The sequence below is a fragment of the Mollisia scopiformis genome, assembly GCF_001500285.1.
Source record: "Mollisia scopiformis unplaced genomic scaffold LY89scaffold_38, whole genome shotgun sequence".
NCBI lineage: Eukaryota > Fungi > Ascomycota > Leotiomycetes > Helotiales > Mollisiaceae > Mollisia > Mollisia scopiformis.
The window spans coordinates 334,312-355,213 of NW_017263618.1; the positions used below are offsets into that span (position 1 = coordinate 334,312).

The following is a 20,902-nucleotide window of genomic DNA, read 5'->3' on the forward strand; positions in this document are numbered from 1 at the left end:
ATGACGACTTTGAAATCTTTGTGCCATTTTTAGGCTCAATATATAGGTCGGGTTGAAGGATAAAGATTTAAAGATTTATTCTGGATGATGTCTTCCCTCTCGGTCGATTTGGAGCCAGGGCCGAACCAATGACTTGGATAGTGTGTAGATCCTCACTGCAATTTATGGAAAGAATAGGGTAGGAGAAAGAAGCTGAGCAGACTCTGTGGAGTTACATGGGAATATTGATGTCGATCTTGGGCGGACCTTTCCCCCACTGATGAGAATGAGTGCAGTGTACCTGCAGGCTTGGCGAACCACCCCGCATTTGCACAGATTTAGGCTAAAGTCAGCAATTTCACATATCCAAAGAGACGGTTTCCGGGAAATTTTCACTGCATTATGGTATCACTACAGTCACTGGGAGAAGAGATTGTTGGTTTTCGTGTGTTTATTCTTGGACTATGTTACCTACATCAGCCGCCGAAGACGCTCCGTAAAAGAAAAGGGGGCTCGCTACGGTCAGTCTTGGCAACATCTGCCACGTGACTACCTAAACATCACTGACAAAGGAAAATGTTCGATGTTCGATACAAGTGAAGAGAAGCAACATACTGCGCTGAATACCAGCTCTGTAAAAGGAAAATCAACCCACTAACCCCTCAAGGTTTTCTTGCAAAAAGGAAAAAGCATGAAATAACAACTAAAAATCAGAAAGCCGGTATCAACAAAGCACACATCCGTGAGACGCAATCGACATCTCCAGGATAATTACATGACCAGCCCGAAATCTAGCTTGTTGGGGCTCTTGACTTTGTAAGAAAAAACAGACCAGCAAAGCCTCCTCCCTCTTCGTCCTTGCTGGATGTCTTCGGTACTAGCTCAATCAAAAGAAAGGAACGCGGAGGCCAATCTTACAGGAAGTTGTGAGAATGCATGGAATAACAACCCAACTCAGAAGATCCGTTAGTGACAAAACATGAGAACGTCCGGTGTGATCAACGTTTCCAGGACTTCAACACAACTAGTATGGCTCTTGGATGGTCTATTCCTTTGGCTTTGTTCGGTATACAAGGCCTGGGAACTCTACTTCTTCCTCGACATCATCGACGGTCGGCAGCGATGAAGTCATTGCGCTGGAACCAGTCCGAGGAGCTTTGTTTCGTTGCTCTTTCTTGACTGAGGTGCTCTTGGGCTGGGCCTTTGGACGCATGACGAGGTTCTCGAAGGGTGTTGCAGTAGAGATCTTCTTGTTGCTCTTCCTAGGCTTTCGAATTGCGCCGGTCTTGGGAGCTGGAGCAGCCTTTGGCTTAGCAGCATTGTTGGACTTTCGCTTTGCGGCGGCTGTGCTGATGGGAGCAGCATTCTCCTGGGGAACACTTGGGAATGCTAACTTCTCTTCCATGGCCTTCTTGCGCTTCCTAGCCTTCTCCTCTCTCTCGGCTCTCAACTTCTCCAACTTGGCCTGACTTTCCTGAGTAAGCTGGGATCTCTTACCCTCTCGAACTTGCATGCGGAGCTCACGGGCCGTATCCTGCTTCTCCGGAACAACCAGATCCAATGGCTGCTGGACTGGCATATGATCCGCACCATTCTCCGTGTCATCAACGCGTGCCTTGGGATGATAGATCTTGTCAGCTTCTGCGATCGCGGCTTCCTTACCGGTTGCATCGTTGGCTGTCAAGACCTCGTTGAAAGCCTCCTTCAAGCCGTTTCCGTACTCCCGAATTGCAGAGTATTTCTTAGCATCGCCGGCATAACTCATTCTCCTCGCCTTCTCTACCTTTGCCTGCTTCACAATGTTCTTGATTGCGGTACTACCGTGAAGGGGTTGCTTTGATTTAGCCATTGTCATGAATGAATGCGCTGTGGTCGGGAGGACTGAAAGTTGAAGATCGAAACGGGTCGTGGAGTTCTAGATCGGAACATGTTAGCAAAGCAGAGCGCAAAATAGAACTTGCGCCTGACAGTGGAGATAAGTTCTCACCTTGTAGAGATCGGAGATGATCTGGTATGCAATGATACGGTGGTCTTCAATGCGGGTTTGGAAGTCTTCGAGAGGTGTTGTTTAAAGATCCGTGTTCAGGCTGTGAGCAGTAGATCGAGACCACCTTTACAACAAGTTGAAATAAGCGACGCTAAAGAGCGCACTAGATCACCGGAACTCTGATTCTAAAGGTGAATTGATATGGAAGGTGAGCGTAAATCGTTTACGTAGTATTAATGCTGAATGTTTGGAGGCTATACAATATATAGCATTTTGTTTATTCTTGTGAGAGCAAACTTCTCAATACCTAGGCATATATCGCTGAGCGACAATTTCACTACACTCAAGGTAATCTTGATATATATGATGCTCAACAATTTGGAAAGTCTGATGAGCCAGGATAGCAAACATGCTATCTCGGAGAAGCCATATAGCACTAGCGCCTTTGTCCAATTGAACCCTTCCAATCCTCGTCCCCTTCTTCCTCCTACCAGCTCACGTTACCCTTTCCTGTAGAGACATGACGGATCATCCATCAAACTTGCATTTGAAAATAACCTCAGCTATACAAATGAATTGAAAATCGGGAATAAGGCTGTATAACGATGACTATCCTTGCCTCTTCCCATTTATCGATGCTAATTGAAGTGAAGGCAATTCGAAATTTCGAAGTTATGATATCAGACATATCTTACAGCACTATCTTGAGAGAAAGTTGTCACCTGGAAATCTTTCGGCCTCGAAACTCTTGCTTAGGCTTGGCAATTGCTGATCTCCCACTTCGTCGCGAGCCTACAATTTGAATGAGTTCATTGTTCATTTTGAACAGGATACAGGAATACCCAAAGCAGTGATCCAATCTTCCAAAGTAGCGCATCTTACATCAAAGTAGAGAGTATCCTTGTTCGCTCCAATATGCTCGCAAACAAAAAGTCTCACTTGATGTGCATGCAGCGGACATGATTGAAAGGTGTTTGCCAGTATCATGAGGCTAGATTGATTGGATGATGGTCCATGAAGCTTTGCGAGATTTTGTGGGCCTTGAAGAAAGCTTTGCAGACCTCGGCCTAGAGCGCGGCACGGGTGGTTAATGGCTGGTTAGAGGGGCCCTCTACCCACCAAGTGGGCGGGTAGGGTAAGGTTAAGCTTCTTAAGTTTTTACTCTAACCTCCCACCAAATTACTATTTACCATCTAGCATATAATATAGCCTCACGTGATACAATCAAAACTTTGCCACATACCCCTTTATAAGAAAAAGTGCATATTGCAAAACATATAGAAAGCTTAATGCACTGGCTATACTCACCAAATAAATTTTTTTAAAAAGCTTTAACTAAGGAAGTTTTAGTTTTTTTTAGTTTTTTTTAAAAAATTAAACAAAATTAGAAACTAATTTAGAGTTTTAAGTATGTATTTAGAGGAGTTTAGTAAGTCTATACGCTACTAATTAAAGTATAGTTGGCTAAACTATGAGTAAAGGAAGTAATTGTAGCTTAAAGAAGAAAAAGAAAGTAAAAATAAGTAAAAGAAGTGAGCCTTTTTTATAGATTCTGGCTAAATCCTTTACTTTCCTTTTTTTTGATTATATGTAATTATATGCTAAATTATTTGGGGCTGCTTTAGAGGTTTCTCTTTAATTTAAAACTACCCATAGTTAGAGACGACGCGGCCTACCCACCCTAAGGGGGCCCATGGAGCAGGTCAATTTCCGGATTGATACTAACCGTGCCGCGCCCTACCTCGGCCACAGGAAATTCAAGGGTTTTCTTGATCTTAGAAAGAGTTTGGGCTATTCCTTTCAGGTGGTCTAGGAAGCCATCATTCGCAATGGTTAGGGCTCTTGCAGCATTGAGTTTGGTACAGAGAGTTCCATTTCACTATTGAAAAATCTAGGAAGAGATATTAGAGCTCGAAGAAACCTCTGTTAATTGATGTACTGCATGTCAAGATTAAAAGAAGAACAATTGACAAATACCAACGACTACTTGGCTAAGATAAGGTTAGCGCTCTTTTGCTGTGCAAGAAGCTTCATTATCTCCGTATTTAGGTTAGTAGATAGACTCTATTCCCTTGGCCGTCGGGGCAAACTTTTGCACTAGACTGCAATAGAACCATACAATGGAACCGCAGTTTGTATTACTCCCTGGCGCTAAATGCTTGGGGTCTCTTCTCTACTCGGTCACTGGGGTTAGCCGAAGCTTCAGCAGTAGCTGAGGCTCTGGAGACATTGTTAGATAGCAATAGGATCTCACCACAAATTCACTATGGCTGTTGTCCATTTCTTGAGCCCACTGTCCAAGTCACTTATGCTGGTACTGCAAAAAGTTGGTACTATTATTAGAGAAACACACAGGGTCATTTGGTTTGAGTCTATTCATTTATGCTATGAAGGTACATGTGAAGGACCAAACTCCATTATGCTACCCTTTATCATGATCCATTCCTCGAAAGTTCTCTGCATCACACCGCTTCTCAAGTTCTAGAACATCATCTCCTCTCGGTCATCTTCATACAAGACTTGCTTCCAGAAGATCAGAGGCACAAAGCCCCCGCTCAATTCTTCGCTCGTCATGATAAAGACCCCAATAAATTTCTCCTGCCCGCCTAAATCAAACATGACTCCCCTCTCCCTCAACTCCTTCCGCTAAGTCCTTGCTACCATAACATTTGCTTGGAGGTGGCCGTCTTACGACGCCACTCACTCCAATGCCAGTCGTGGTAGCTCAGACACATATCCCAAATCAAAACAATCTCCTCGCGCAATTTTGTTCATCTACCATAACACTTGCTTGAAGGTGGCCGTCTCGCGACGCCACTCACTTCAATGCCAGTCGTGGTAGATGAACAAAATGTTCCAAATCAAACACTCCTGCCACAGCCATCATGGCAGTGCTGGAAGACTTCAGACAGACTAATACATTGTTATTGTATAACATTGACCCCAAGAACGTGACATGAATAGTCGAATGTGTGCCAGAACTTTAGGGAAGATGAGGATGGATTAGCGTTGACGATCCCATTTTCTCACTTCCATATGGATACCACCGACCACCAACCATTGGGTGACACGAGAACTAAGGACTCTCTTCAGTGCCCATTGAGTATCAGGAATTGAAGGAAGATAAGGTAGAATGGGGTCGAAGAAGGTCCCGGAGTTCTCATCTTCCAGACCCTCCCAGATATCCTCTGCGGGGAACGAGGGAGACGGGCAAGTTTCGCTGTAGACCATGAGAGTGCCTTGTCCAGGGAGATCGACCAGAGATGGCAACACAGTGAGAGATCTATCGCCAAAGTAAGGAGATGGAGGTGAGTAAAGCGTCGCCATAGAGACTAGAGCACAGAGTAATACACAGAAGAGTGCGAATCCAAAGCGGGTAATCCGGGACACTCCGTTGCTCATCGGTCCTTTTGGTGTGTCAGCTTCAATGACATCACTGGCACGACCTCCTGCTCCGAGATCTGCGCTGTCGAGAATACTGAATAGCTGAGCCAACGTCTCTGCCTTGCTCTCGTCGTCCTTTCGAAGAGCATCGAAGTTCTCGGCGTCGCGTGCTGCTTGTTGGATAAGGTTCTTGGACTGACCTTCCAGCTCTGCAATGCTATCGTCCTTTGCCTTGTTGTCGTTACTCAGACGTTCGATACTGAGCTCCTGATTCCTAATCTTCTCTGCTAGTTGCTCAATCTCAAGGCCTTTTGACGTGATTGCGGATTCGACCAGTGCTTGGAGGCCTCTCTTCTCGTCGGCAGACTTGGCACTCTTCTCTTCTAGGTCTTTCTCCAGGGACGTGTACTTTTCCTCCAAGTTTGCCACTTCGGCTTCCAACTCGCTGATATGCTTGTCCTTTGTCTTTCTCTCCTCGGCAAACGTCTTCGTGAGCCCTTCCAGAGCTTCCTGACAATCCACCAGCTGCTTGACATGAGCATCATCGTTCTCCCTGAGCAATCGAGTCTTTTCTCGAGCCTGTGTAGCAGATTCCTCGACGGCCCGGGTGCTCTCGAGAAGTAATTGTGCGTTGCTGTTCCGGTCTGCTTCCAAAGATCGGATTTGCTGCTTCAGGCCCTCTACCTCTGATTCGTACTCCGAGATTCGAGTATCCTTTGATAGAACTTCGCTTTGAAGGGTCTCGATCGCACTCTTATTGCGTTCATTCTGAGTGAAGAGGCTCTGAAGTTCGTAATCTTTCTTGGTCAACTTCTCTGTCAAACCTTTGATTTGCTCTCTCAGATCGTCCTCAAGCAGCTTAGACTTGAACAGTTGATGGGTCTTTTGTTCGCACTCCTCTGAAGTTGAGGTAATTGTTGCTTTGCTGTCTCTCAACAGATTGCACATCTTCTCGCACTCTTGTTTCTTGGTAGTAATCTGTCTCCGCAAACCCGCATTGCTCTCCTGTTCACATTGTAGCTGTTCCTGACTGCTGCGTAGTCGATCTTGGGTCTGAGAAAGGTATTTGCGGATGGATTCTCTCTCGTTGAACAACTTTGCACATTCCTCATCAGAAGAAGACTTTTGCTCCTTGAGGACCTTGTTCTGCTGTTCAAGGACGTTGATTTCCTCATCTCGCGCTACAAGCAGGTCGTTCAGTTTCTTATTGAGCTCCTTGAACTTCCGTGAACCATCTTCGGCTTTGCTAAGCTCTAGTTGCTTCTCTCTTAGAAGAGCTTGAGTCTTCTCCAATGGTGGCGAGTTATCGGTCGTCTTGTCGGCCTCTCCACGTTCGCGGCCCAGGTCCTCTGTTTGATGCGGAATGCTGGAGCCTCCAACGCTCTCGACTTGGGAATCTGTAGCAATTTCCTTCTGCTTCTTCTTGCCATGGTGGTTTTTCTTCGTCCTCTTGCGCTTCTTTTCTGTGCCTTCTCCATTGGCCGAGTCCATCGTGTCGCCTTCGCCCATGTGCCCGTTCAAAGTCAGCGAGCTGGTGGTATCAGCGTGGCTCTCAGGCTCGAATTGCTGCGAGCTAGGTCCGCTTTCAGGTGGCGCAGGATGCGTCATTGTGCTCGCAATGATGAGTGGATGGGCCGCGGCGTGCGCAGGTAGACTTGTCGTGTGATATGGTTACAGAGATGCAAGCTTGGTAGCTCTCGATCGAAATGTCGCGCGATTATCTTCGTGATTGTTTGCGGTGATTGCAGAAGATCTGGGTCGATTAATCGAGGTGGTTGTGGTCGCAGTTCTGTGCAAGAGAATTTCGATCTTGAAAATTGCAAGCGATGTTGAGGAGGTAGTTGGGCAACGAGGACGAGGCTGGATGTACGCTAACCAAAGAGACTTAGCGCCATAGGACTCTTTATCGATTCACCGTTGCCAATAATTCCCGCTACGAAATGGGCACCTACGTAAGTATCAGACTGAATGTGCCAAAACATACAGAGCATCATTTTTTGCATTGATGTACATTGACATGGATTGACGGCAAGACAGATTCCAGACCTAAATAAGCGAGCTTCTTCACTTTCGTCTGATATCAGAATCATGCCTCAGCCTCCAATGGGAGTGGCTTTTGCTAATACATTACGTTCTTATAGCAAACGGATGATATCAGAATGTAAAGTCATTATCACTTTTGAATTTACTTGCCTTATGTTTTGCCGAATCATTGTTCATTTGTTATCTACCTTTTTTTTCCAAATGGCAACCATGGACGAGCATTAAGATCTATCTAGTTGCCATATCCCAATCCATCGATGTCCGAAGTAAACATCACCAGGTTCAGCCACTAACCATGATCTATGACCCACCAGGTTCAGCCTCTAACCATGATCTATGACCAGTCTATCCCAGTAAAACTCTTCCTCATACACCACATCCGCAGGAGTTAGGCTTTGGCTAACTTGAGTTCGAAGTTGGAAGCTGCTAAGTCGTCCTGAAGGATACACCCACCAGCATATGTTGAGCACGACCCGTAATAGTAGCTGTACTGGCTTGTGAAGTTGGGGCAAAACTTAGACCGGCTGTAGCCCTTCAAGTCTCCTTTGGCTCAGGCTGGTAAAGCAGTCAGCTAGCTGATCAGTCGACTGATAAGTGATCAGTTAAAGCCAATCAGTTAGCGATTTTAATTGATGTCAGTCTATCAGTTAGCCAAAAGTTCAACTGACAGTTGCTTATAAGTTTTGAAAAAGTTTATTTTTAGTATTAAAAAAACAATTTTTGGCTTAAAATCCTAGTTTTTTCCTAAATTTTTGATATATTTAAATATTTTAAAAAACATGAAAATTTACTTTTTAAATAAATACTTGTAAATAATTATTTAAATTAAAATAGAAATATAGTTTAAATATTAGATATTTATTTATATTATATTTAAAAAATATAATAAAAATATTTACTAGTTAAAAGTCACGTTTCTTGACTGATCAGCGACTGATAAGTGGATATCAGTGAGTCAGTTGGATGCCTTTATTATAATCAGTCAATCAATTGGAGAATAAGCTCGACTGATGACTGACTGACTGACTGATTTACCAGCCTGCTTTGGCTCGCTGACTGATGTATAATTGGGATCTTGGCAGCGAGCTGGAAACCAAGAACAGCTTTCCGTGCCTTCTCCGTCAAGGATCATAGTATTTGTCTTCCAATTCTTCGTTCCTGGTCGTTTGGTCTTCGGTGGTGGTGGCTTGGTGCTTTCCAAAATACCTGCTTGAGCCTTCGCGGCGATTTGAGTGTTGTTGACGGGTCTGCTCGAACTTGGTCCCAGTGATAGCGGAACGATGGAAAGAGCGGCAGCGGGGTTCGCCAATTGTGCTGTTGCCTTGCTTCTTCTGCTGACTTTTTTCGGAGAGGGGGAAGAAGAGCCAAAGGAGTTCAATCTCGCGAGGAGAGTCGGATCAAGTCTAGGATTCGAGCCTGCGGCATTCAATATCATGAGATCACCTGTTGTGTTATCTGGGATGGGTTGTGTTGTTGAAACGCCCAACTCTAGTTCAGTAACCTCCAACTTATCAATGCGAAGCTGTTCCGCCCAATCAACCTTCTCTGAAGCTAGGATATTCTTAACGCCTAAATTATCATCCTCTTCGTCCCTCGAGAACACATTCTTGAATACGTTGTTTAATAGCTTGGAAGGTGTAGAGAGACGAGGTGTGGCGCTGGTATCTTTTGAGGTGGATTGGAGTTGACGAGGAAGAAGGAGAGCAGGGTTAATCTGAGCGAAATCGCCATTATTGAAAGGAGAGATGTCGCCAAAGGTTCTGCTTCCGTTTCCTTGGCCCTGGTCCTCTGGATGCTCGATAGCAGTGATATCCCGTTTTTTTACCCATCCCTGGAGTCTTGGTCGCGGAATCGATATATGAAGAACCTTTCTTGATCGGGCTAGGCTCATTCTTCCACTTGCGTGGTGGATCGTCGCTGCTGTTCATCAGAGTTGATCTGAGCACGGATGGCTTGGCATTGACCTATTTTCTCGTCAGTAGAGATCTCGAGTTTATCACAACGATCAAGGAAACATACTCGTGGTTTTGTTAAAGTAGAATCAATAACTGCTCTTCGAAGCTTTTGTCTTTCAGTAAATTCTTCAAGAGCCACGGAGTTGAGAGGTAAGTCGTTGGAAATAAAAAGAGGCACGTCCGGAGAAGGTGCTGGACTTTGGGTGATAGTCGAACTTGATCGCAAAGCGGCAGTAGAGTGCGCAATCGGCCAAGAAGTCGATAGAACTGCTGCTATTCTCCGCATAGCTTCGCCTGCACGCTCAGTCGCATCGTATGCTTGTCGCTGTACTCTGATCTCCTTGAGCCTCAATGCATAGAGCCTATCAATCTCTTCAAGATCGTGATCATCAGATTCATGATTGGAATCGAGACCAAACTCGCGTGCGTAATTGTTGTTAAATCCTTCACCATAATCAATCTCGCGGCTATCCTCGTCTTCGTCTTCCTCCTCGACGTCAAAATAGTTACTATTCGGATTTGGGTAAGAGCCATCAACAAAACCTCTCATAGACTGGGGAAGTTCGATGCCTGTGATTGTGGAGAGTGAAGGACGGCGGACTTGATTGCTGCTCGACAGATTCTGATTGTCGTGATTCGAAGTTGCAAATTCGAGATTTTGAGGCTCATTTGTGGAGACTCTGAATCGCTCCCAAGAGGGTCCACCATGGCCACCAGACAGAAGTCCTTGAAGGGCTTGATCAGTTTCTCGCAGGTCTTTCTCCACTCCCTCAAAGGAGTCCAAAACTTTCGTTTTGCGCGACATGTTGTTACTCGGAAGTCGGAGGTTGCGATGCTGTAAGAATGCGCTCTTGATATGGAAAGTTCAAAGTCGTAACCAGTTGTTCGATGACTTTTTGCCAACTCCTAGAGCGATGTGCTCGCAGGACTTGTTGTGTTGTGTTTCCCGAGTCATGGAGCTTAAATATGAGACTTAGCTCGCTTAGCTTTACAAGCTAGCGGTATTACAATGTACAGCTTCACCCCGAAGGCAAAAAAAACCATTTTGATGAGGCATGAATTATGGGTGAATTATTCCGTGGCCTCTAATCCTGTAAATCGGAGCCAGTTTCACAATCATCAACAGGGTTGCACCAAGTGGTGAACGGGTAACCCGTATCAGCCTCGAGGGTCTGGCTTAGTAACAGACATCATGACAATGCAAGATTTATTCACGGAGAGTTGCAAAATGAAATGCTATTCATAAATCACTATTTAATAAGGAAGACTCGGGAAACCAGAACCACAGTCCAGCACTTCTTCTCAGAAGTCATTTGCTACAGAAATACGCTCGTCCACCATCGTGGATCCCCCGACCTTTGGAAAATCAAAGACTTCTCCAAACAAACGCACTGTGGCCCGAAACGACGCCAAAATAGACTTTCCTTGAATCATTGGCCCCATGCAAATCCGGCCATGTGCAGAGGCTATGAGTGTGCGATTCTAAGCAAGTAAGAGGTCCTCGACCATCTCAACATCGTTGTCTGGGCTAATAGTGGATGAGTCCTGATTCAGAGCAGTAGTCTCTGGATTCAACTCCTTGCTGCCGTTTCCAAATCGGGTAGGATCAACATCATCAACCCTAGTACCTTTACAAATTAGCTGACCTATTTGTCCAAACTCAAGTGGCATTGTTTACTTGCTGGGGCAACGTAAGACTACCCTCCAACTCTCCGACCAGATTCTGAAGCTCTGCAATTCGTCCATAAGCGTCGTCCAATTCCTTCTCCGCGAGGGCGATTATTGCTCGATGCTCTGCGATGCCGATGTGTAAGTTCTGGCAAAGGATTGTCTGGTGTCTACCGGTGGCGGCGTCGGCGTTCAACTTGATGCGTTCAGCTTCCCACAGTATCTCGGCGTCTTGGTGTATCTCCTTCTCTCTTTGAATTTTGACGTTGTGGAACAGCTCTTGATCCTCCAACTGCTTTGAGTTCAAAGCTAGGGTAGATTGAAGGAGGATGCATTGTTGGCATGTTTGAATATTGTTCGGGTCGTTCATGTTCGTCAGAGGAGGTAATAAGCCCTTCATGGTCGATGGTTCAAACAAATCGAATGGTGAGCTTTCGACAGATCGTACGACAAGAGTGGCAGGCCGAAGCTTCTGGTGTGGAAGGAGCGGATTATCAGCTGGTTTGCGAGCTTTGATGTATTTGATGACTGGGTTGGATGTGGCAAGATTTGGGATCTGCGACTCATAGTCTGGCAGGGTAGCCTCGCTAGCAACAAGACCGCTGCCAGGTCCTTTCACGGCTGATTGACCACCTTCTGATCTGTTGATATCGTGGCCATTGCAACTTGTCGACATGCTTGCTGATTCGAGTCAAGGAGATTAGAAAGCTTCGGACAGATATGCACCGCGGCTCTGGATCAAGAATAGTTGTAATATGTATTATCTCTGGTTTGGAAGTGTTGCGATCTGCGCAGAGAGATGCTGGAAAGTGGTTCAGGTGTAGAATCATGCAGAGTTCAATACAAGATTCTAGGTAGAAATACGCTACAATGGAGGCGAACAAGCTAAGAAACACGTGCAGCCAACAGTACCTACGTCGTCATTCAAGAGAAGACTTACAGCCTTTCAATTCACCTTTGTCTGCCCAAGGTACTTAGCAACGAAATTTTGGGTCTGTGAATCACGTGCATATCTCGCTTAATCCAGGAGTCACTTAGTACTGAATACAATCACTGCAACAGTCACTTCTTGCGTGTTATTTCTGGTGCTTAATATTATGGACATCGTGAGCAAGGTCAAGTTTGCCGGATAGAAACAGTTTTTGTGAATCCCGATGAAGGCATTACTCTTATTTCTAGGATATACCCGCATGCATTGTCGTCATCACTTTATTTACAGCGGCATGTCCAGCTGTTCGAGGAGCTCACGTTGACCATTTATATCGACCAAGCGAATGAAGATTGAGTTTCAGGCATTCTTGGGCCCTGTGTTCTTTCCAGACGCTCTTTGTGTGCCGCTATCATTCCAAGTTCTACGGAGATCGCGGCATAAAGTGCCGGGATTACAGGGCATTTGAGCTCACAACACGCTATCATCTCTCCTCAACTCCTTGTAAGGCCTTATATCATTAGGCTAAGAGCCCTGTAGCACGCTGAATTGTGTCAATGGGATCAGCACAAGGGTTGTCAGATTTTTCACGGGTCTTTAGTGATGATACAGTGCTGGCAGAGCAACCACATCGCTAAACGTTGATAATTATAGGCTGTGAGAGCACGCTGAAGCAAGACTTGCCCTGCAATTAGAAGCACTATCTTCAAAATGGTGTGGCACCCTTGCTAGCTCTTTTCAGTGGGTTATAGGGTCGAGTGCCTGTATTTATAGGGCGTTCCAGTGTCTGGCACACTTTTTACAGCGGTTTACAGTGGACAGTGAGCTCAAATGCCCTGTAATCCCGGCACTTTATGCCGCGATCTCCGTACTGGACGTCATATCAAACCAAATGTCCAAAGCATGGTTGGACTTGCTATGCATTAATATTGAACTACGCCATGTCAAAGTTTCGTACCGTGAAAGTCTCTAATAAAGTATAAATATTTGAGTGAGACTTTCGGAAGAATAATAAAGGGTCATTAAGCTCAGCATGAGTAACTGTGTCATCATGTCTAATGTCCGTACTGGGACAGGAGAAATTCCATACGCGACGAAAGCGAAAACGACTACCTGGTAGTTGGGACGCGTTGGAAACCCCATCAACATAGATTCCACACTAATACCAGGCTGTCAACAACTCTTTCTTCTTCTACAAACCAATCCAGCATTTCAACTTCGATGCACACCAACTGCTCAAAGAATTGTTCTGTTTATTGCTCTAGAACCTTCATTCGACAATACTGCGCGAACTGCAGAAATGGATACCAATACCCAGCAGAATTCGCTTGCAGACGTTTGCTCACATCCCGAAGCAGCGCGAGACATCGAGTCTCGAGATTCAACTGCACCAGAAATCATAGTTGAGAGAACTTCTCCAGCGCGATCAGAGGGAACTCCAAATTATCATGGAACGCATTCCGTCATCGAGCACCAACCAGCGAATATCACGAGCATCCATACCCCGAGTGAAAGCGACGAGGAACCCTCAGCCACGAATGTTCGGAAAGAATTGAAGGACTCTCTGGCGAAGGTTCAATTAGAAATGATCCGGCTCAATCCAACATTATTTCAAAAGGAAGACAAGAGCACGAAAAGTCTTCAAGCACAACTGGCCAGATTGTCCGCCGCAATCAGAGCGGTGGATACTGTTAAACAAGATACCACTGAAGAACTGAAGCGCCAACATAAGCAGGACTTGGAGTTGGAGGAGCAGAAAAGAATTGCTTTACTAGCTCAGATCAAATTGAGAGAGCAAAAGTTTCTACATTGGAGAAGGAGTTAGAAGGAAAACGAAAGAACGCCAAGGCCTTAGCAGAGAAGCACAGAGCAGATACTCTGGATTTGGTGCAACAAGTCTTCGACGCTGGAGAAAGGATATTGAGTAGGGAAGAAGCCCTTTTGGAACAAGACCTGAGATGGATGGAAGCGTATGAGGCGAAGGCCAGTAGAGAGTCAGAAGCCGATAAAGAATTAGAGCAGCGCCCAGATTCTTCAAGTCTATGGATGCAGGAGCAGGCTACTAAAGATTGCAGCGTCATCGAGACGTATTAAATACCACACGCCCAGAGTATTGAAGCGGCGGGGAGTGACCCCTTGAAAGGTTGTGGGACAGGTCTGGAAGATGGACAAGACTCCCAAAGATTCAACGCAACAACTGAGATGGTCGATTCGGCTCCCAGAGCATACCTTCAAAGATCTAGAAGCATCTGAGCTGACTCGAATGGGAAAGCCATCAAAGCAAACATTGATCATTGCATTGCTGCAGCTATTGCAGGAAGTGGCCTACAAGCAGGAGGCGATAGGGATTACTGTCAGGACTACGGGGGAATTTTTCAGAAGATCGATAGGAGCACCTTATTTCTAAGTCGGTCATGGAAACTTGTTATCCGTTTTGGGGGCCTGTGGATTCATGGACTACATCTGTCTTGGTCTTAGATTCTGACTTTGCCATGACCGCTCTAAAATTTGTCTTGGCCTCTCTGGGCTGCTCCTTTTTTACAGCATGGAGAGAGAGTTCGTCCGAAGTTTCATAATCTGTGTCTTTGCATTAGAGAAGCAATGAGAATGAGCTATGTGAGCCAAAATGTTGTTTGTAACATGTGAATGTGTAGTTCAATTCTCAGACTGGTATCATGACACCAGCTTGCCGAGACTCTAACTTCTCATTCATATCGTGCAATTTACTTTCTATGCACGGGGGACCTCGGGACGGAGATCTGACGTCTATCACGTGCTTCAAGTCCGTAGGCGCGCTAACTTGCGCTTGTATAGCAAAATCAACTTGTTTACTGCCATGGTTTTCCATCATCAGATCTCCGCAAACTATTACCTCAAACTGACTTCGGTCACTCTTCCACCACGAATTGAGGCGCATGTCGGTAAATGCTTTGCTTTCCCTTCGTGGATGCGCCACTAATCAAAACTAGTACGAGCAAAAGCACGATGTCTCGCAAACGACCTCATGGAGAATGCGACCGGCCTGAAGATCTGAGCCTGCGTCCTAAGAAGCGCGCGTTTCAGGGCTACATTGAAGACACGGACACTCGAGTATCGACACCCAGCAAACCATCCACAAGTCAAAGGCCCCTTGCTTCCGAAGATTCTGGTACCCGACAGGCAGTACTCAATGTTGCAGTCAACCCCATAGACAACCCTTCTGATCAAGCTGAAGGAAAAGAGAGTGGGCTTTTGTTCACAATTATCAGCTTCATCTACTATTACGTCATTTCCCTGGCTGCGGTGGCATTTGCGTGGCATATTCATATTTGGAAAGCTTGGTTCACACGCGCCACGTTCGACCAAGCACCACAGACAAGCCCACGTCCAGCCCAAGAGGGACAGAGACACCGCAAGTGGGTAGGAACTTATCGACTGTATGGCCGCCATGCTTTTTGCTCGTCGCGCAGAACAAAAGACCAGTCCCGACTACTTTTTTCTAAACACGAGAGGAGGCAGAGAATCCAAAAGAATGGGAGGGTAAGTAAAGCAACACTTAACCGACGTTCACTCTCCCCTAAACCAAGACCACAAGTGGCAATCACCAAGCCATCTGCCACTGCCCATGAAGCTTCGATCTTTAGCCTCTTTCCGAAACTTCCCATCGAGCTCCGAGTAGAAATTGTAAGTCACAAACTCTGAGGCCTTTGGTTGGAGAGCAGGTCACCACAGATTGGCGGTCTTTTTCATTTGTTATAACAACAATAGTCCTCGATATTAACTCATATCAGTGGCGCTTAGCTCTACCGCCGCCGCGAGTGATTGAGATAGACTGCTGTTTAAGAGGACAATCCTTTGATAGCTTGATTTTTAGCCCAATGGAGAGTCGAAGTCAAGCAAGCGGTCTCCTTCGGGCAAATCTCGAGTCCAGAGCTGTATTCCTGGAACATTACAAACTTCTGTGTAATCAAGGCAAGTCCGCAAGAAACGCTACAGACACGGCAACATGCGAATCACGCCACTGGTCCTCTTCTTCCCCAGTTGTGTACATCAATTATGATATCGACACACTCTACATAGGTCCATCGTCCGAGAATGGTGTTTTGGTAGCATTTCACGTTATGCACGACCACGGCATGGAGAAGCATTTGTCTAGAGTGCGCTCACTGGCGGTGACAGCCAGCAATCATGTGTGCTTCAGCTTTGGGGTTGAGATGGCACAGGTGCCGCAGCTCCAAGAGCTAATCATTGTTCTTGGAGAGCAGCAACAACCATGTCAGCCCACACCTGGAAGTTGGATCCGGCCCAGGGGTGCTGTACGCTTCGCCGAAGCAATTAACACTACCGACGATGTTTCTAACAACTGGAGCTATGACTCCTACAAAACTCGGGTTGCGTCAATTACAGAGTCCCCCAACATCACGGTCAATGTCAGACAAGTTACTCGTGGTGATCCACCACAGAACTCGCGTTGGAGAGTCAATTAGAGGAGATCATAAAGCGGGCCGGAAAGCTAGGTTCGTGAAGCTTCCCCGAAGGTGCCCAAGTATACTCGAATCCATGTGTGCGCTTTCTTCTTGGCGTTGACTCTTTCCTGGTTGGTTTGTGGAACGTTTTGTACGAATTATGTGGAATAATGCAGAATGAATAAGAAATATGGCCATATCATTCAAGTCAAATTGATCAACTGGACTGCAATACAAGTCTGCCTCCCACTCTCAAACATCACCAACTTGAATAGCGACCTAAATATTCTTGCTGATCAAATTCATTCGCAAAGAGTATGCTCGTTGTCTTTGATTTAATCTTGTGCTCTTGGAAGCAGTTCAATGGAACGTTCTTATTCTTTCATTATGATAATATACAAGCCAAGGTCAAGGCTTTTGGAGTTCAGTCAAGAAGTGAAATTCTGCAATCTGGAGATAATCGGCTGTCGTTATACCTTTGATGACGTGACTCTTTGATACCTTTCTTACCCAGTGAATCAGCTTATGGAAGTCAGCATGTCTGCTTCGTTGAATACCAGGAAGGTTTGATCAATAGGCACATTTGTACGGGCTTTCAAATGGATGCACATGTATCCATTCTCATAATGAAATCTATTTAAACAAGCTTGTCTTCTGAGAGACAAGAGATTCGAAGACCATTTCGCCCACCAACAAGAATAGAGACCGAAGATAGCTCAAAAAGGCTCCAACAGCACACATTACATGGCCGTGAGTCACTGATGATGCACTCCTTCTTCCACACTTGCATATTCCTGCCCACAACAGAGCCACGGAACACTACCGGCAGACCCCCTTGACAACTACCACCCCAAATCATACAATCAACGCATGTCGCCACTCCCACCGCATATCTAAGCCAGATACCGCAGTCCACTCCTTCGATAATCTAACAGTAAGTTTGGTCAAGCCAATGGGAAAGCTTCTCGAATAGAAACGATGCTCTACCGACACGAAGGCCAGGAACACCCGCTTCAATCGACGAATGATCATGAAAGACTTCAGCAGTCTCCCCAAATTCGTTTCCTTGAGGCACACCAGCTGGGAACATGTTCCCCAAGCGAGTGGTAAGTAATAACCATCTCTAGCCTGGCATCCCATGTATATTCGTTGGATTCGTCAACGTAGTGACTCCAAAACGGTGTGCGTGATGGCAACCGGTCAATGAAACCAAGTTGCTCAACAGCGCCACACGCACGTTCGATGAGTCCATGGAGAAATTTCCAACATCCAGCTGCCTGTATTCCTACACTCTCCCAACTCCCACCGCTCATCTCCGATATCGCAATAAGTCGCACAAACATAACTGCACAGTAATCGATCCATCCTGTGGGACCAAAACAGGGAATTGTCGGAAAATGGTCAATTTTTGGTACTCTGCTTGCACAAAGCCTTACATCATGGCCCGAACAGCCATGCCCACAACGAAGATGCCAACAGAGACACCGAGCGGTCTTAGCCATCTGTTCTCGGGGACATCGGAACGCTGAGAGGATTTGTTGGCTGGTCTCTTCGCAAGCTTCTTCTCTAATCTTGCTTCGTGCTTCTTGTGTTCTTCGATAATTGGGAGCATACTCGTGTGAGACATCCCTACCACTAAACGCCGCTCATCGTACTCTATGAAACAATCGCGAACTGTTCCGTAGACATGGCCGAAAGCTGGACAAGACTTTGCGAAATCGAGAATGACCTGCTCTCGAGAGTCGGTCCAGGTTGGCAACAAGACCGGTGTAGAGGTATGTGGGTGCATGAAATATGTAGTGGCTTGATGTGTCATAAATGGCCCACAACTGAGAAGGTTTAGAGCAGTCGGTACCATGAAGAGTAAGATGGTTAAACCGGCAGTCCAGATTTTCCACCTGTTTGTAGATGGCCACGCGACAACTGCTGCCCAAGTGATTTGAACTCTATGGCAGAAAGTCCAAAACCATTGTACAACGCAGGTTTTAGCTTGACTCCATAAGCCTATCAACAACCTTAAGATAGCGACACATAATGGTTTCAACAACCATGACCATATGAACCAAAAAGTCGGCGGAGCTGCCCAAACAATCATCGAGATACAAAAGCCGATCATTCCAGGCAAAGACTGAATGGCCGAGATAGATGAGTGAAACCATGACCGGGCGTATGCTTTGATAGTGGGCAGGTGTGGGAGGAGATGTTCATAGCAAGACCGGCCAAACTTTGGAAAGAATGACAAAATCATAACCAAATATGCAAAACAATATTGTATACACTGCAATGCTCGGGGCAAGGCTTGGCTGTCCCTCAACAGATTTTCCAGTGTATCGATTCTGTCTACTCCTTCCAAACGGAGCTGTGTGCTTTCTGTAAGTTCCTTCTGAAGAGTCTTGACCTGCTTTTCCAACCCTGCAATCTTGGCTAGATGTTCGCGATTATCGGCGTTCAAGGATTGGTTGTCCGTCCAAACTGCAACTCTTTCTTGGATGGCCCGAGCGTTGCTTCTTTTCTCTTCTGCTAACTTCCTGGAGCTCAGGACAAGCTGGTTACTGAGGCTTCTGGCTTCTGAACTCGATTCAGCGTCTCTCATGTTGGCGTTCCCAACTTCTCTGCGCAATGATACCACTTTCTCCTCCGACAATCTCAACTTGCTCTCAGTTGCAGATGCTCGGCTCTCTAATGTGCTTATATTCTCCTTCAGGTGATTTATGTGATTGGCGGAGTCGAGTATGTAGTCCCGTCGGCTACCACCCTCCTTAGGTGTATAACCAACAGCGGCGATAGCTTCGTCCAACAGAGGGCCAAGCAGAACTCGCACGTTGGCTTTGTTATCTGAGGCGCTCGAAGATGGTATAATGGGTTGAACATTGTGATCAGGAGTCTGAGGTGCGGCTGCGCCCACGTTGGAAGTGTCTGGCCTCGCACCGACTGGGCTAGTAGATGCAGCTGTGGAGCTCAGCTTCGAAGTCAGTTTGATCTGCACCCGGGGCGTCTTGTTCTCAGTGCTAGCTTGGGAGTGGTTCATTGGGCTAGGAGCTGTCGTGCTGACTTGAGGATTCAAGGCAGATGTTGATGATGCCGTCCCTTGCACCGGAGCGTTGGTCGGGTTCTCGTTGCTTAATCTTCTTTTCCGGATCAGGGGCGCAACTGCCACAGTCTTCAGGTCGCTCTGTTGGACAATCAGCAATCATGCAAACAACATGTCAACAAGGTACATTGAGCCACAGCACGGTCAGGCTCGACTTTAAAATACAGGGTATTGAAGTGCTTGCGCAGTCAATTACGCTTTAAACACGAGAGTAAGACCTACTGGTGTGTTTGCTGACATCGTGAGAGAGTATGTCGCTGGTGGGAAAGTAAGAGTCGGTGAATATGCCGGAGCAAAAGTCGCAAACAATATTCTTGCAGCCTCTGATAGCGGAAGTCTCTCCAAGAGTATGCGTTGTGAGAGTATGGGATCTGTACACAAAGACGTGTGATAATCTCTGTGTAAAAACTCTTGTCGCGATTGAAGTGGAAAATTTTGTATTCGTGGGTCATGTGGAAAGGTTATGTTGCATGACAAGAATCTAGCGCGCTAAATATACTCCACGAGGCTAGTGTCCTCTTAGATATACGAGGCTACCTACTTTACTCAACTTCAATGCTCCACATCTAGTGTCAAATTTCGGTCTACGTTCTCTACTTGGTAGAAATCAACAAAGGAGGGCTGTGTCTAAAAACAGATACTTGTCTGCTATTACTTGGGCGTTTGCGTTGGTGTTTTGATGAGGTATGGGTTCATTATCAACAGGATCTCCGATTACGGAACTAATAGTTTTCGAAATAGAATGCGCAATAAAACTTGGTCGATTATGTCTTCTAAATCTCCAACACCAGACTTTTCAGCCCTCACAATGGTCGATCAAACATCATCGAGAGCGGGACCTCGAAGCAATACTCACGATGTTGCGCCAAGAGACGCCCAAAGGCTTCGACAATAATATAGCCATGGCAGCCATGCTCGAAGCGGTAGGTAATCCGTATAGAATTACGCAACCAGAGATTGCGGAAATCCAAACAATACAAGCAAGCTCTAACGAGTGTTCAGGGGAAAGCGCAACTCTTGGCGAGCTTGTGGTCAGCCATGGTGTCAGCACCTCTTCTACTCCTGGATGCACCACAGCCAGAGCTTCCGAGCCACCCCAGCTTTCCTGCTCAAGGATAGTGGAAGTTCCTCCTCCAGTTAACGAGAGTCCTCTGGGTAGTTGCGATCATTGGTAATGTTCTTCTGGCCATCTGCTCCCTCCTCCTTTATCTTAAGAGCATTTTCGATTTCTTAGTGGCCCACGCCCAAACGAAATTAAGCACCAACAACCTCAAGAGCTATATACCTTGCCTCAGAACGAAACTTTCGCGTACCATCTCTTTCGGTTCATTTTATCGCACCTTTGCCATGTCAACTCTTACAAAGTCTCAACAATCATACGCGGTATACAACGCAAACACCCAAATAATGGCAATATTGGAA

General features: G+C 46.0%; 6 protein-coding genes across 6 annotated transcripts; 2 read left to right on the forward strand and 4 right to left on the reverse strand.

Annotated features, from left to right (window-relative positions):
* Positions 1-1,024: 1,024 nt before the first annotated feature.
* Positions 1,025-1,828, reverse strand: LY89DRAFT_743198 (uncharacterized protein; the record flags this gene model as incomplete). Its single annotated transcript, XM_018220930.1, has 1 exon — positions 1,025-1,828. One exon carries the CDS (start codon positions 1,826-1,828, stop codon positions 1,025-1,027), a length of 804 nt encoding a protein of 267 aa, XP_018061553.1.
* Positions 1,829-8,375: 6,547 nt separating this feature from the next.
* LY89DRAFT_743200 (uncharacterized protein) lies at positions 8,376-10,153 on the reverse strand (the record flags this gene model as incomplete). Its single annotated transcript, XM_018220931.1, has 3 exons — positions 8,376-9,181; positions 9,219-9,357; positions 9,413-10,153. The coding sequence occupies 3 exons, from the start codon at positions 10,151-10,153 to the stop codon at positions 8,376-8,378; spliced, it is 1,686 nt and encodes a 561-aa protein (XP_018061554.1).
* Positions 10,154-10,697: 544 nt separating this feature from the next.
* Positions 10,698-11,692, reverse strand: LY89DRAFT_767049 (uncharacterized protein; the record flags this gene model as incomplete). Its single annotated transcript, XM_018221745.1, has 2 exons — positions 10,698-10,994; positions 11,050-11,692. The coding sequence occupies 2 exons, from the start codon at positions 11,690-11,692 to the stop codon at positions 10,831-10,833; spliced, it is 807 nt and encodes a 268-aa protein (XP_018061555.1). The 3' UTR covers positions 10,698-10,830.
* Positions 11,693-13,244: 1,552 nt separating this feature from the next.
* On the forward strand, positions 13,245-14,038 carry LY89DRAFT_743202 (uncharacterized protein; the record flags this gene model as incomplete). Its single annotated transcript, XM_018220932.1, has 2 exons — positions 13,245-13,687; positions 13,738-14,038. The coding sequence occupies 2 exons, from the start codon at positions 13,245-13,247 to the stop codon at positions 14,036-14,038; spliced, it is 744 nt and encodes a 247-aa protein (XP_018061556.1).
* Positions 14,039-14,929: 891 nt separating this feature from the next.
* On the forward strand, positions 14,930-16,410 carry LY89DRAFT_678167 (uncharacterized protein; the record flags this gene model as incomplete). The annotated part of the gene is made up of 2 exons (XM_018213727.1): positions 14,930-15,607; positions 15,715-16,410. 2 exons carry the CDS (start codon positions 14,930-14,932, stop codon positions 16,408-16,410), a joined length of 1,374 nt encoding a protein of 457 aa, XP_018061557.1.
* A 1,411-nt stretch (positions 16,411-17,821) lies between these two features.
* LY89DRAFT_767054 (uncharacterized protein) lies at positions 17,822-19,720 on the reverse strand (the record flags this gene model as incomplete). The annotated part of the gene is made up of 2 exons (XM_018221746.1): positions 17,822-19,561; positions 19,703-19,720. The coding sequence occupies 2 exons, from the start codon at positions 19,718-19,720 to the stop codon at positions 17,822-17,824; spliced, it is 1,758 nt and encodes a 585-aa protein (XP_018061558.1).
* Between the last annotated feature and the right edge of the window lie 1,182 nt (positions 19,721-20,902).